A 16197-nucleotide genomic window follows, 5' to 3' on the forward strand; every position below is an offset into this window, starting at 1 on the left:
CCAAGTACGAACTGAGACTTAGCTAGGAAGCCACACTTTGAAGCTCAGATTTTCAATCGCCGAACCGGCAGCATAACGATGCAATTTTCATAGATAACCAAAATGGGAGCCCAAGGCTCTTATTTATAACTTCTAACTCCACCAAATCCAAATGCAAATGCTCACAAATGCGCCCAAATTCATCTTTCCCATTTGTATTTCATTTACCCAAGTGGACCCAAGGATGGCGCCATACTTTAGTCAAAAATCATGCCAAGCAAGCAAAGACCACGATTTGACTTAGCAAATACTTTGGTTGAATAAAATAGCATCTCCCCTTTTAATATTGGCGTCCCTTTCTAGACATAAACAATTCGCCTAGCACTTAGGAGACATTATGCGCAATTTCCAAAGTCATTAATCAGTAGTAAAAATAATCAAATTAATTAAATATTAAACCTTAGGATAAGGAAATAATATTTAATTACATCACTTATGACTCCAATGTTGATTATTAACAAAACCAGGATGAACCTGAGCAAGGAAGACCATTGAATTGCTGCAAGATCAGGACCCTGTCCACTGCCAAAATAGAAACATTCTATACTGCCACTTACTAAAAATAGTAAGTCATGAACTATTGCTCCGAAAAGCATGATCTTCACACCTAGTGACAGAGCATGGAGAGCTCAGTAGGACAGTATCACCAAAACAGCCAACCCGTGACTTACTAAAAATAGTAAGTTCTCGCCTCATCAATGTTTGACCCTCATTCTTCATTCCACATGGCCTACGAGTCTCAGGAATAGGTCAATGGACCACTGGAAGTACATCAACGAGAGGGGACATTACATAAAATTTGTACTGAAGCGTTATGTAATAAATTAACATAAATCTACAGTAATATTATTATCTACTCAAGCAACATTCTAGAAATAACTCTTATTTGGTATCTATCGAACCCAGTCATTAGAGACTTCGGGAATCATTAATACTTCAAAATTATTAAGAAATCAGGGGAGCCATACCAGGGACATTACATCCTCAGCATCATGCATCATTCTAGCATGTGTTTGCTTTCCTAGTTCCACCCTTGTGAATCTATAATCGTATAGTTGCATTTCTCCTTGTGGCTTATTAGCATACTTCATCTTATTACTGTCCACAACTACTCGTGAAACTGTTTTGGCTTTCTTGGCAACCTTCGGCTTGGATTTTCTAAGGTGTTGAAAGTCAAACACATGAGGAGAAATATCTTGCTTTTTCCTCTTTGGAGTGATTGAACTCAACCATGGGGGTAAATCTAATGAGCTTGCATTTGTAACAACAATTGCAGTTTATGTAGAAACAGGCTCTGCCTGTACTACAATTGTTATTCTAGGGGAAGCCTCAGTCTAGACAGCGACAAGCGTTTACTTAGATGACAAATCATGGCTAGCTTCATTCATGAACCTATCAAAGCTTACAACAGAGGTATCGATCTCAGGAAGTGACATGCTGGATAGAATGGCATAGGAAGGATTTGCATCAAAAACATTCTCCAAGTTGTCATGTGGAGCATTCGCAGATATATCTACTGTTGATCATGTCACAATGGTACAAATTGATGCACTTGGCACAACAAGATCAATGTGTACCATAGAAAAGGAATCCACATCTGTGTCTATTGGAGACATAGGGACATCCAAAGACAATTGGGAATGGCCATATGAGGAGAATCTAAGTTCAAAGTAGTAGGAGATTTTGGAGCATTCTCCTCTTGTGGTTCATCCTCAGGGTCAATGACTTGAATTTTAACTTGAGGCTTCTCTTTTCCTTTCAATGGTACCTCTTCTGGAAGAATAACCAAAGCCCTAGTGACTCTTAGCTTCATTCTAGTACTAGAGGAAGAAGCACCCTCTTTGGGTTTGACTCACTTCAGACTTACGCCCAACTGGTCCTGTTGAATCATCTTCTGCCCCAACCTTGATCTTTATGGTTTTAACATTGTTGCTTTTCAGCCAAACATTGGTGTTGGGAAGGATGAGCTGAAATCTATCAAAGATTGAGGTACTTCTTTCTGTGACCATTGGACAGATGGAAGAGTTACCTTAGCGACCCTTTGCTCAATATACTCTAGGTCAAGTGTTTTCCCATCATCTACCATGCCTTCTAGAATCTTAGTTAGATCCATATCTACAATTTGCTCCAAGGTAAGCCTATTGTAGTCCATCTTCCTGATGCCTTCCTCTGAACAAAGATCAACCCAGATATCCTCAAGGTGATGAACATGAGTAAAGGCTCTCTTGATTTTATCTTTCATCCTCAATAGTCAAAATCTTTTCTCGCCTTCAACTTGATTTCTTGAAGTTTTGTCTCCATTGCCTTGGCTCTTGTTGAAGTCGTCAAGGAATATAGACCAATCTACAATGGATTATGTGAGGATATATTGATCCCTAGCTTATGTTGAGTTGATTGGATTGCATGAACTGTCATCAGCTATCTAGCCAACTCCATTAGGACGATCCTGTCAGTAGGTTATCTCGGAAGCATATATGGGTGACCTTCAAAACATCCAACTCTCATATAAGTGAAAGTTGGGAATTGAAGGAACATGCATTCCTACTCATTCACTTTCTTCCAGACTGCCTTGGATACTCTCTTGTTCTTATGTGTTTTATCAAACAAACACATGAAGTGACCAAAGAAGGCATCCTACACCCTCTTGTAGTGAATCCTGCTAGGTCTCAAGGTGAGTTGATCATAAGATTTCCACACTAGTACTAGCGACTTGTCACCTTTGGTAGAAAGACTTGGAAATTGTCTTGGTGACGTTGCTATGTATACTAGGTAAGAGCTCATGTAGAAAGTGAAAGTGGTTGGAACTTGTGAGAGCTGTTCACATAGGTTATCACTTATCAGTTCTCCCCAAAAGATACGAGACTGAGCTTTTCTCATGACCACAATAAATTTGTACATCCAGGTCTTAAATATATTAAACTGTTTCAACCCCATTATCCTGCTCAGAAGTGTGATCGTGTCACTGAGTTTTTCAATGAAATCAGAACGATACAATTTGGGCCATCTAGAGAAATAGGTCCTAGGAGTCTTAAGCCACTTGGAGTTGATATGCCTTATGCAATCTGATCTTTTCTAGTTGTAGTGATCAAGAGCACCTTTCATAGAAATGTCTGCATACACTAGAGCAGCAGGAACCTTGAAGATTTTGTTAATAGTTTCTGCATCCAATTTGATAATAATATTGCCATCATCATCCTTGATTGTCCTAGATCCTTTGTCAAAATGAGCAACACAAGCAAGGACAAATTTTGGTTCCAAGGCAGCCATTGGGAAAGTGGAAACCAAGTGAATATGGCTATTCAAGAGCAACTGCATGTTATGACTTGGTGATCCTTTTGCTCTCTGAAGGAACTTGGACATATCAACATGCCCAATCTTCGTGTCTTTAATTTCATCAACAAGAGAGCTCACCTAAGAAGGAGAAATCTCATTCTGGTACTTGTCGTATTTGTACTTCTTCTTATTTAAAGGAGATGCTGGTTCCTCTGTCATCGAGCAAGAATCTGTAACATTGCAATGAAAACTCCAAAGAGTCAAGACATCATCACAGGCTATGGGAGAAGCCATGACACTTTCTTCAAACGAAAGAGCTTGGAAAACAATGCTCAACCTTTGACCTATCATGATATTTATCGTGGAGAAAGTGAAAAAGAGTGGACAAGCTTGAACGATGCATAATGGACAAAACTTTGATAGTGACGAGGGCGGAATTCTGGATCTCAAGGGGTGGACCGAAAGTGAATAGCAGCGGGCTTGAAAAGGTGGAAATGACCAATGCAATGTAGGGAAAAATCTTGACACTTGCACTTGTAATCGGGCCTTGAAGTCTCGATTACAAGTGTACAAGCTTGCATTTTTGCGATGTGCAAAATGGGGAAGAGATGCTGAATCTTACACTTGTAATCAGGTCTTCAAGACTCGATTACAAGTGAGTATTCTTACATCATGTTATTAAGCTTGCAATCGCATCTTGAAGACCCAATCGCAAATGAAAAGCAAAGAAAGAATATGGCTTGCAATCGGGTATTCTAGACCCGATTGCGAGTAAGGGGCAAGCATATACATACAATCACAATTGCAAATGAACTCACATAGAAACACTAAAGAAAACAAAGCTTCACTTGCAAAGGAAAGATATACTTTGCTACAAAGACCCAAATGCAAAAAAGGGAAGAACAAAAAAAAATAGTGAATAGGCAAAACCTTATACCTCAAGCATTCAAAATCGCTTAAAAGATAGAAACAAGATTCAAACGCAAACACGAAATTGCAACCAGCGAGGGTTTGCAACGATCATAGAGAAAGAACAAAATAACAACAAAAGAAGCCAAAACCAAAGCGAAACATACCTTGAGACTAGATGAGAATGCTGGAAGAAATTGTCCAATTCTTCAAACACAACTTTAAAAAGCTTAATGAAGATTAACACTTCATTCAAAGACTTATATGGGCACTTTGGAGGAAAGACATTCCTTCTATTATGCAATCACTGCATCATAAATGAAACTCCACCCAAGAATGCGGGTTTGCCAAAGAGGAAGATCAAATTGGGTTTAAAAAGTGCCAATGCAAGCAAAGAAAAACGTGTTTCAATTTGCCTTACATAATGAACTTGTAATCGAGTTATAAAATCCCGATTACAAGTGAAATTCATTTACTTGCAATAGCATCTAAAAGTTCCTATTACTTGCAATGAGCTACGTAAAACCCGAATTTGCACAAAAATGAAGGAAAAAGGCTCAGTTACCGGTTCTTACCTAAACTGGCTGGGTCCTGGTCCTGGTCCCTGCCCGGTCCTGGTCCCAACCTGGTTCGCCCTGGGTCCCACTCGGGTCTTGCCCAGGCGGCTGGGTTCCCTGTGGGTCCTGCGTGACAGGACCCATAGGGAACCCAGCCGCCTGGGTAGGACCCAGGTGGGACCCAGGGCGAACCCAGGAGGACCCGGGTGAACCCAAGCCCGTGGGTTCCCAAAAACGGGGCCCACGGGTTAGAAAGCAATTAAAAACAATTAAAAAACAATTTTTTTTATTTTTTTTTACATCTAAACCCTAATCTGCCCCTCTATGATGCATTTCATGCATCAAAACATGCATTCAACCTATTCTACTTGCATTTTTGATGATTTATGATATATCAATATCAGAATATTTATTGGCATTGGCAATTATGGATTTATGATTTATGATTTATCTGTTATCATTTATGTATCATTGTATGGGAAAGTTACATTGTATGTTTGAACTGTGAACATATATAATTTTGATGTTTGAAGTTTGAACATATATATATATATATATATATATATATAAAAAAAAAAATTAAAATATATATATATATGTATGGACGAACCCGTACCCGTACCCAAATTTTTATTTTTTTTTGCCGAATCCGCGAATCCGTACCCGAATCCGAACCTGAATCCGAACCGGAACCGGTAACTTAGGAAAAAGGCCATCAAAACCAACCAATGCTTAGGCAATGACGACCAAAACACCCACTAGCAATTAGACACAAACAAATACGAGTTTTGAACCTCGTAAAACGCACCTTAGAGACAAACTACGAATTTTAAGCAAAAATTTGTAGGGGTTAATTTTTGAATTTTCAAAAATTAAGACAACATAATTAAAGATTTAATTTTATCGTTATTTTAATTTATTTAATAAAAGGACTATTGGGACCATTTATAAAGTGAAAGATGATTTATTTAAAATGAATGGGGCTCTTTTATATTTGGATGCTACATTGGAAGATCAAAAAGTGACTTTTATTAAATTAAAAGCAAAAAGTGAAGAGGGTTGATTTTCCTAGGATAGCTATAAAAGCAGTTTTGTGGAGCTTATTTCTCATGTTGATGTTGGATATTTGATATTGCTTGTGTTTTTGGAGATTGTTCTTCTCAGGTTTGTGAGGACGACAACCCTTGCAAGCAACAATTTCCATGTTGTTGAAAGATGCAATCTAGAGGATTACTTGGTGTTTTCATTCAAGAAACACACTGGAGCTTACATTGTGATTCATTTTATGCATCTTCTCAAATTATAGTTGCAGATTTTTGGAGGTTTATTTTCAATTTGCAGATTGAGGAGTGTGAGGAGGGTTGGAGTTGTTATTATCTTGCTTTATGTTGGCTGTACATGTGTAGGACGTTGAGTTTCCAATGACTTCATTAGCTAGGGTTTGGAGAGTTTATTTTGTTGTTTTGTGTCACCCAAGCCTGGAGAACATAGAGATAACTTTAGTTTAGCCAATGAAGGTGAACCTAGGGTGTGGTATCCATTTTCAATGAGCCAAATTGGATATTTTATGAACAATGCCAACTATTTTACTGGTGCATTTTGTGGGTATGTTGGAATTAGATATGTAATGTCATTTAATGATCTGGGTTGCTCATAGTTTTGAGAAATTTTGTATGTTCAACTCAAAATATAAATATGGAATTTTAGCTCTTTGTATTTCCAAATATTTTAATATTGTCACTTTTCTGAGTTATTAGTTAGCTGCAAATATTTCTGTTACCTGCACTTTATTTCTCATTTCAAAATTATTGCAAACACTTTCAAAAAACAAAAAAACAAAGGCAAAACAGGGCAGCATACTACATTCACATGGAAGGGACTTAAGGATTTTTTACAACACGTTAGAGAGTTATTCACTTGTCAGTAGAACAAGTCAAAACATACTTTAATAGGATTTTTGCAATTCCTTCTGATTAAAGTACAAATGAAAGTATATCCATGGATTTTATTACATGTCTTCCATGAGTTTAGGGAAAAGATTGTATATTTGTTGTGGCTGATAGGCTAAGTATGCTTACTTTTTCATCATATCTTCTAAGTATAAGGCACTTTAGGTTGCATAATTGCTCTTGTTATCACTAAGATTGCACCCTTGCCTAAGCTTAGCACTCAGCTATCTTGTAAAATGTGGGATCATCCTCAAGTTGTGGGTAGCTTATGGTGAAGATGAACCTTTAAAGAGGGCCAGTTCCCTTGATGATCCTCCTGAATACTACTTTCTTGACAAGGAAAAGGAATGGAGATATAACTTGAATTGAATCTATGAATCCTAGGAGGTGATGCACCAAATCTTGAAGATCTACTTGCTTCTCTAACTCACAAACTATCTCAATAAAAGGGATTTTGTCTTTTCACAACTCAATTTGAACATGTAATACATCAATATTTCATAAGAAGGGTTTGAATTCAATGCTTGCTTGAAGGAAAACTGATGATTTTCACAACTTCAACCAATTGAAATTCATGCTTGCAGCTACACTTGCCATGGAGCTGGTGGTTTGGGTTTAACCATCATGGTCACCTCTCTCAGCCTCAGCCTCAGGTGCATAACCAAATTTAGTACTTTGACTTTGAACTTCAACTTCATCCTCACGCCATGAGAACTCATTGTGACATTGCAGTAAACAATATAAAATTTATATGTTTATAATTCTAAAATTAAAATTAAAACTATGCATGGAGCATAATGCAAAGGATTAAGGCACAAAGTTTTTCTTTTAGTTTGTCTTACTTCAGGTCCTGTGAAGTACAAAAGTAGAGGATGCACAAATAAAAACTGTTGTTCTTAATCTGTCAACCAAGGATTTCACTTTTGTTTTTCTTACTTTAGGTCACACAAAGCATAGAAGGGAGGATACACAAAATTTTCATCCTAGTTTGACAAATCTCAAAATAAAAAATAAAAAATTTGAACATATAAACTACTGAAAGTAATTTGTAAAACAGTGATGAATAATCTTTAATAAAAAATATGACAGCCTACAGCCATGTCAATGAATATGATTATTTTTTTTCAAATTTCAATGTTGAATCTTGATGGCAATATGAACGATTAATATGCCCTTGCAGCCATATCTATGAAATTATAAACTAGATAAAAATATGAATTCGAAACTAATTTAATTTTTTTTTTTTTTTTTTTTAAATAGTGATAGAATCCTATGTTATGCTTGAAAAGTCCTTGCGACTTGGTGTAGAATTCCTCTTCTTCCTCTCCTTCTTGCTCCTCCTCAACCTCTTGCACTTGCAACACTTCACTCACTTGTTCTATCCTCCTTAACCTTGTTGAAATGAATTTGAGTAAAAATGAGGATTTTAGGGTGTTTTATTTTTATAGGGTTTGAGAGGCTTTGGTGGGGCCCATTGGCCATTAGGGTTTGGCCTTGGGCATTGATTCCTAAGGGCACTCCTAGTGAAAGTAGTGGTGCGATAGGGGGACATCTCCCCCAAGTCCCTATGCCTTGGAAACACCCCCATCTCGAAAATGCAGGGATTTTCTATTTATTTTTTTTGTTGGGGGGGGATGTGTCCTCATGGAACATTGGGTAGCATGCATCCTTGACACCTTTGCAAAATATTTTTTAGTGATCCAAGGTTCAATATGATATAGAAAACCATGAGGTGAAAACTCAAGCACAAACTCATCAACGTACTATGGTTCAAGATATTCTTCTTGATTGAGATTTATCCTCATTTGTGGGATTTATTTTTCTCGCATCAACAACCCTTCTTCTGTTGTAACCTTTTCTAGCATTGGTTCATTGATAACTATTGAATGTTTAACACGTCTCTTCATTGGTATACAAATTGACTATTGAGGACAACGATGAGGATTAGTCAAATTTCAAACGGCAATTCACTTTGTTCTCCATTTAAGAGCCCCTCTCAAGGTGATGCAAGAAAATGTCAAGATCTAGTAATAGCTACATATGTACTTGTAATTTGACACATGCCTTCAGAGCTTAATTGTCTTTAAGAAGAGCATGTTCTTCATCTAATTTGATCTTTCATTGACATCATGAAAAAAGGCATCAACCACTAATAACAAACTTTTTATCCCTTCCGTAGATACTACTTGAGTAGCTTGAGTGGACTATTTTTTTATGGTCTTTTCCTATGAAAGCTCTTTAAACCATCCTCCAAATGCAAAGAAGTAATTCAATGCATCCTTATCTGTGGTGCAATTAATGCCTTCTTGCTTGGTGAAAAGAATTTGAACACAAAAATTGGTCTATAGATGGTCACGAAGTTTTCTCCACAAAAAAAAGAAGAAAGTTTTGTGTAGTTCCTTCTATGTCCTACAAAAAAGGTTGTCCTTCTTTGGTCAACAAATCTTATGTCTCCTAGAACTTGAGCAATGTTTGTGAGGTAGATGAAAAAACCAACTCATCCCCATGATTAGTTGATGAAGGAGCAAGGATGGGCTCTTGAGAATAGGACTCTATTGGTGGATCCCATGGATTCTCTTCATGTTATCTCCTCTTTCCTTCTCCATGCCCTTTCTTAGCTTTTTGACTCCACAAGCATGTTTAGCCATTAAACATATGGTTATAGCAATTATTCACTTCTTTAGCGCAAATGGGTTCATATTGAAAATATCTTGCCCTAGAGTCACCATCATGCCCATCTAAACAATGTTGAAAAGTACTCAAAACCCTTAGATGATTTGACCTATAAAAGGTCATGAGTTGGAACATGTGATGCATCTTCAAACAATGTCTAGAATCATGCTCTCTTGGCTCATGAAAAGTACATAAAAAATTTGTGTTGTTATCAATGGGTGCCTTTAAAGAAAACCTTGCAGGTGAAGGTAGCCTTAGTCAATCATCTTGATGAACATTGTTGTGAGGATGTTCTAGGTGCCATAGAGCAATAAACATTTTGTTGTAGTTGTTTATTCATGTTTGTCGCATCACTTATTACACTTTGAAAGAGAGGGTTGACTGAAATATGGATCATCAATTTGATTGAGTCTTTGATTTTCCTAGTGTAATCATGTCATCTTCTAGCATAACCACTCTCTCTTGAGCTTCTATTACTTTGTCAATTGTGTTGGATTTGATCATGAATGCAATCATTGATAAAATTGTTTCGATAAAAGAACCCAAAAGAATCTTTAGCGAAGGCTTCAAACTAATATTGGTTCTATCAACAAGGTCGTTGAATCATGAGAGAAATTCTCTCATGGGCTCATTATTCTCCTTTGCATTGGACAGTTGGAACTATTTTGTTGCACCTACAATCATTGCCCCCACAAAGCGTATGACTACCACATCTTCCTTTTCTACTCCAAGGATATTGTTTTCTATTGTGAAGGCTGAAATGTGCTCTTTTGGATCTGAGTTCCAAAAACCTTTCCTTGAACCATATGGAAAATCATGGCATTTTGCAAAAGCCAAAGGATCAATGCTGGCTCCCAATGACAAAGGATATGGAGATAGACCATTGTGATTATTGTTAATCTTGTTTTTGTCACCCGTTGTTTCAAGTGGCTCTTTATCCGATGCCAAAAATATATCTTGATGAGTTTAGGAAAAAACAGTAAAGATGACCCTTTGCTTGAAGACATTTTATTAAGCTCTTGGAAGAAAAGGTTAGAAAGACTTGCTTTCATCTGCAATTTGGTGTAGACTCTATCAACTAAAATGGAATAGCTTCAATTTAGGCAATGAATCTAATTTCCCACAACAAGATCGGCCTATTGTTTCTTGTGCCCTACAATGAATGCCACAAATTGTTAGCATTTGAATTCGTTTCTTTTGAGATAACATTAACCAAAACAATATTTGAAGTAAAAGCTCTCTTCTAATTATGAAGCGAATCTTTGTGAGATCTAAACTATCCTAGATGCTAAGCCATAGAGAAACATATAATTATTCACACAATACAATGTTCTTCTAGGGGGTTTACATGAATAAAAAACCTACTTAACTATCTACCTATCTTTTTGCCTCAGGTATGAGCACAAGATTGGAAACAACTCTTGTCTCACAAGCAATATATTAAAAATCAAAGCAACTAATCTAAACAACAGACAAAAACAACTTCCTATTGGCTAAACTAGAGACCAACAATTTGATGCAAACAAGAAGGAAAACGCATGATTTCAAGAATTAAATGCCTAAGTTGCATACAAAGCTACGACTTAGACGAACAAGCAATGCCAATACAAAGCTTTATGCAATCATTCAATTTCAATTTGATCAATGAAGTCAACACAATAAATCAACTTGAATAACAATTTTAGCAGCATAAGTGTGACATCAACTATTTTTCAGAATATCTTGTGGTCAAAGCATTTATTTATAAGTTACAAAATACTCGATATTTGGGACTTTGGGTAATTATTATTTTACCCTAAAATCAATGTTTAGTGAACAAATTCTTGAAGCTCCTAAAAAGAAAGAAAGCAAAGAACTTTAAGCTAATGATTAAGAGAGTGTGTGTGTGTGTACACATGCGTGCATGCGTGGGTGTGCATGCATGTGTGTGTGAGAGAGAGAGAAATTATAAGAACAATGATGAACAAAAAGGATGTTTTAGGGCAAAAAACAAGGGTGTTTTGCAATTCATGTAACCATTGGTTTTGACAAGGGATGATTATACAACAGCCAGCTGCAAAAAGTGGCAATTTCATTCTGTGACAAAGAAATGGCCTGTGGCACTCTAACACTCTACTTTTTTCCTCTTCCTTGCATCCTTTCAACTTCTTTTCGGGCTTTTACAAGCATAAATAACTACTGTAAATGCAAATTAAGCATCCAAGTGATGTGTAGGTTAAATTTTTAGTCACAATTCACAAAGTGAACAATTGTGACTGTAATAAGGTTGCAGCAGAAGAGAGTAAATTGTTAGAGTTGATCTGAGTCGCAGAACACTACATGTACTTGCAGAAATTTCACTGTATGTAATTGAGCTAACTCAAAAGTAGAGGAGTGAGTTGTGAAGAGACTATGCTACCTAGGCTTGTTGGTTTATGTGTTTGCATTCGTGTATAAGCTCCATGAGTGTTTCTAGTCTAACTTCAGAGTCTTAGATATTTGGTTTGAGGAAGTTCAAAGTATCATAATTGAATGCTGGGTCCTTTTGGGTACACCTCGGGTACATCCAAGTGCCTAGGCAGTACCTTGTGCATAATCTGGGACGAACCAATAAAGGATCAGTACCAGGACTGAATCCACGTGTGAAACTTGGTCAAAATAGGACCCGGTAACATAGATCTAAAGAAATTTTAAAATAACAACCAACTAATAGAACTCTAAAAATAGGCCTAGACCCTCTATCTAGAAATAAAACCTTTGGAAATTACAACTGCTATATATAACCATTGCTAAAATTAGTTGTTTGATACTTAAATCTTTCAAGTGATTCTAGTGCAACCGCATGCTTTGAAAAATGTTAAGATTTCGGAGAACAGAAACCCTAACTTGTTTGTTTTGATTAGCAAACTTAAAAACTCTGGTGCAATTCCTTGCTTTGAAAAATGTTAAGGTTCTGGAGAATACCAAAACCCTAACTTATTTGTTTTGATTAGCAAACTAAAAAACAACAGCCAAGGATTTTGCCAAAGTGAAAACCATGGTTGGATCTTTGAATGATGGTATGTCAAAACCCTAGTGCAAGGACTTGGTGAGACCAGTAAAACACAATCATCACCATGAAATCTGTAATGAATAATGCTTGAAAAACAGTTGATCAATACTCTTCTAGATTGTTGAAAACTACCTTGAAATTCTAGGCTTTCATTCTTAAGTCTGTAACTCAAGGATAGGATTGAAACCCTAAGTGTTTGCTTCAATCTTAGAATGGGAGTAAATGGGAGTAATAAGTCCAAGAGCACTAAATTTCACCAAAAAATCAGTATCATACCATTTGTAAACCCTAGGCAACTTGAAAAAGCATGTAACATGGTTTGGAAAATACATAAACCCTACTCATTTCAAAGACAACATGATATTCTTTGCTGTTCTAAACCATTGATAAATGCTTCAAAGTAGTTTTAGGAATGGCTTCTAGTGTAGGGTTTCCTTTGATCATTTTGTAAGTAGCTTGAATGTTATTGGCAGTTTTGAAGTTAAGGATAGCCATTTTCAATGCATTCCATAACTCAATGAATTCCTTCTATTTGGACAAACATGTGTTTGTTTTGATCATTTAAAGCTTCTTTGGCATTAAGGAAGTCTTTGTAGTGCTCACACAACATAGCTTCATGATCAAAGCATTCTCCTACCATGAATTCTACTAAGAGATATATAAGATCTGGATAATTTTCATGGGAACCCCCCTTGTTAGCTTGCCGCTAACATTACTTATGAGGGTTATACAATTTGTGAACCAGCTTGGTAAGATCCAAGTCTCAAGATCTAAATGGAGATAAAGGTGCTAAGCTCTTCACAACCTAAGGGTAGATAGTGTTTTACGGATAAGGATTGAAGTGAAAGGTTTTCCATTGAGGGTAATGGATTTTGAGGGACTTGCACATTGATGACGTTGGTAGTAAGTTGAGGGCCAAATTCGGAGTATAGAGTGTTGGAGACACTATCTCCAATAGCATGCCAATTCATGTTCTTTAATGTTTATTCTTGCTATGTTTGTTTGTTCATGTTGTTCAAAGGATAGTAGTGAAAATCTTTCTGGGGAATAAATCAGCAACCCAGAAGATAAATATTTTTTCAATTAATTGGGAATAAATTCAGCTAAGGTCAGAGAAAATCGGGAAAGTTTTCCAAATAAATCAGAAAATAAATAAATAAATCCAGAAACCATAAATTTTTTGACCAAAAAATCCCCAAAAATCATGATTGGAATGGCAGTTGTCAAATAAGTGTGATTTATTCGAAATTTTCTGGGTCAAAGATTGTTTGACCAATTTTATTCAGAAATTGCAATGAAAATTGACATTTCTACTGTGTCACAATTTAACTTTTGTATTTTTTGTAACTATGATTCAAATTTCTTCTTGAGATGATCTTGTAGCCTGACTTTTAAGAAGCTTCTTTTAGAATTTTGCATGAGACCTTACTCTCACAAAACCGGAATTTTCTATTTTACTAGACCCTGTAGATGCCATATGCTTATAACTACTTATCAGTTGCTTGATGTGAATTTTGTATGTTAGGCAATTTGCTTATACTCCTTGGCCTGCATCTTGACCAGAAACAAAAACTCTATTAATGCCACATGTTCTTACCTTTTTATTTGTCATGAGTAATTTATGATTATTTTCCTTGATATTAAGGCTGGTGGATGGTCAGGGTCAAAGGTCGTGGCACATTGGAAAGAGAGAAGAAATTGAATTTCTAAATATAATACTTCTTAAATGTTATTAATCTGCTTTGAACTAGATGCATACTGATTTATATCGTTGTTCTGCTTTCTGATGGATCTATCTATATCTTCTGTTATGCATTATTGTACTAAGAGTATATGCTATATGATGCTTCTTACACGTTATTAGCCTGCATTGAACTAGATGCATACCAATTTATATCATTGTTCTGCATTCTGATGGGACTATGCATGTCTTCTGTTATGCTTTATTGTACTAAAGCAATATGTTTTCAGCAGGATGAATGCAAAGACTTATCTCTTATTTATCAGAATAGCAGGGTGCCTCTTACATTGAAAGACTACTTTTACAAGTCACCAAATCGATTGTCAGAGGAACTAGTCCGATGCATGTCAGCCATTTATTGTAAGCTGTCTAATCCCCCATTGAAACATTCTGGAGTAGTTCTCTCTCCACCATCATCTGCATCCTCTACCAGTATAAACTCCCCTCATGATGTGGTCAGTGATGGATGGAGTCCAAGATGGAAGACAGAGTCCTTCTCTGATACTCTTCTCAAGGATCCATACAAAGTAAAAGGTGATATGGGGGACGCTGGCCCTTACACAACCATGGTGGAGATTCCATGGATATGTGTAGATAAAGACAGGCTGTCATGTGCAACTCTTATGCTTCGCAATTTCAGGTAGTTCTTGGTGTTCACAACTCTCTTTGTAACAAAACATTCACCAATGATGTCAATTATTAAAAATCTTTGCAAGTTACAATCTAGCTTGAATTTCATCTAGGTGTGTGCATTTGCACGTCAGAAAATTTAAACAAATGGATAAGAGCAGATAAATTATAAAAGTAATCCTTATCCATCCATTAAATAACGCTCATGCTCTATTCCAAATGCATAATAATCATTCTTCTGTTTTTTGGGGGGTGGGATGTTTTAGATCGATGGTGGAGCATTTAGAAAAAGTGGATCCAACCTCAATGCAACAACATGCAAGACTGGCCTTCTGGATTAATGTCTACAATGCTTTGGTTATGCATGTAAGATTTAGCCTCTGACCTTAGTGTATTCATTTACTTAACTCCATAGTTGACTGTAACCAGAAATTACTCAAAGAAAAACTATGAGTTGTAACTTGTAAGTAAAGAATCTTCTTTTATGAGAAATCTCAATGTGACTCTATCATCTTGGAAACATGAAACTTTACCATGAGATAAGAGCTTTCCAATATGCTGGTGAAAAAATTGGTAGAGTCTGGAATAACTATTTTTTGTTGTTATTACAGGCATATTTAGCTTATGGAATTCCGGACAACAACTTGCGCAGGCTGTCTTTGTTTCAAAGGGTAAATCCAGTGTATCTCTTAGCTTATTCTAGACATGATCTCTATGTATATGTTTCAATAATTATATGTATTATTATGAAAACAACTTAACCAGACAAGATGTAGAATGGACTTTATACAGACAAATGGATTTATATGCTGAAAGATATTATTGATACAAACTGAAAGGATATTATCATCAATGATAATTTAATCAATAGGGATTATCTATCAGTAATTAGGATAGAGATCCATTCGCAATTTATCAATGCAAACCTTAACATATTAGATTTGTGATATGACAGGACTGGATTGTTGCCCCTTGAGAACCATTTAAAAAAAAAAATTATACTTAAAATTGTGATGCATTAAGTACTGAACCTTGTGAAGTTGCATAAAATGAAATCATACAAGTGGGGGAGAGAATCAACACAAGATTTAACCTTTGAGAAACCCAATGTAGGGGAGTGAGGGTTTGCCTCTTCATATCCACTATCATCAATTGAGAATTCCTAGCCAATCGCTTGTTTTGCCTCCAAGAACACTGTGGAACAATTACATCACTTTTGGCATGCTTGGCAAGCTTGTGTTAGTCATAAAATTTGATCAAATAACATGCTTCATTACCATACTTAGCTGATTATATATTCTAGTACTTTAGATGATCAATCGATGGCCTCAAGGGATATATTTATTCAAGAAAATGAGCAGTTGAACCAAACAAAAATCCTAGATGGAAATTCCT

The 16197-nt window shown here is 36.2% G+C and overlaps 1 protein-coding gene across 2 annotated transcripts in view; it reads left to right on the forward strand.

The window, feature by feature from the left end:
- The window catches only part of LOC131060376 (uncharacterized), an 89592-nt gene that overhangs the window by 59450 nt on the left and 13945 nt on the right, over nt 1-16197 (forward strand). The window contains exons 4-6 of one of the 2 annotated variants that reach the window (XM_057993569.2): nt 14403-14812; nt 15069-15168; nt 15414-15473. In XM_057993569.2, the coding sequence (XP_057849552.2) occupies nt 14403-14812; nt 15069-15168; nt 15414-15473 (570 nt within the window). The remainder of the gene's footprint in view (nt 1-14402; nt 14813-15068; nt 15169-15413; nt 15474-16197) is intronic. The other variant, XM_057993570.2, reaches the window with a different exon arrangement.

This window comes from Cryptomeria japonica, chromosome 4 (genome assembly GCF_030272615.1).
Source record: "Cryptomeria japonica chromosome 4, Sugi_1.0, whole genome shotgun sequence".
Classification (NCBI taxonomy): Eukaryota; Viridiplantae; Streptophyta; class Pinopsida; order Cupressales; family Cupressaceae; genus Cryptomeria; species Cryptomeria japonica.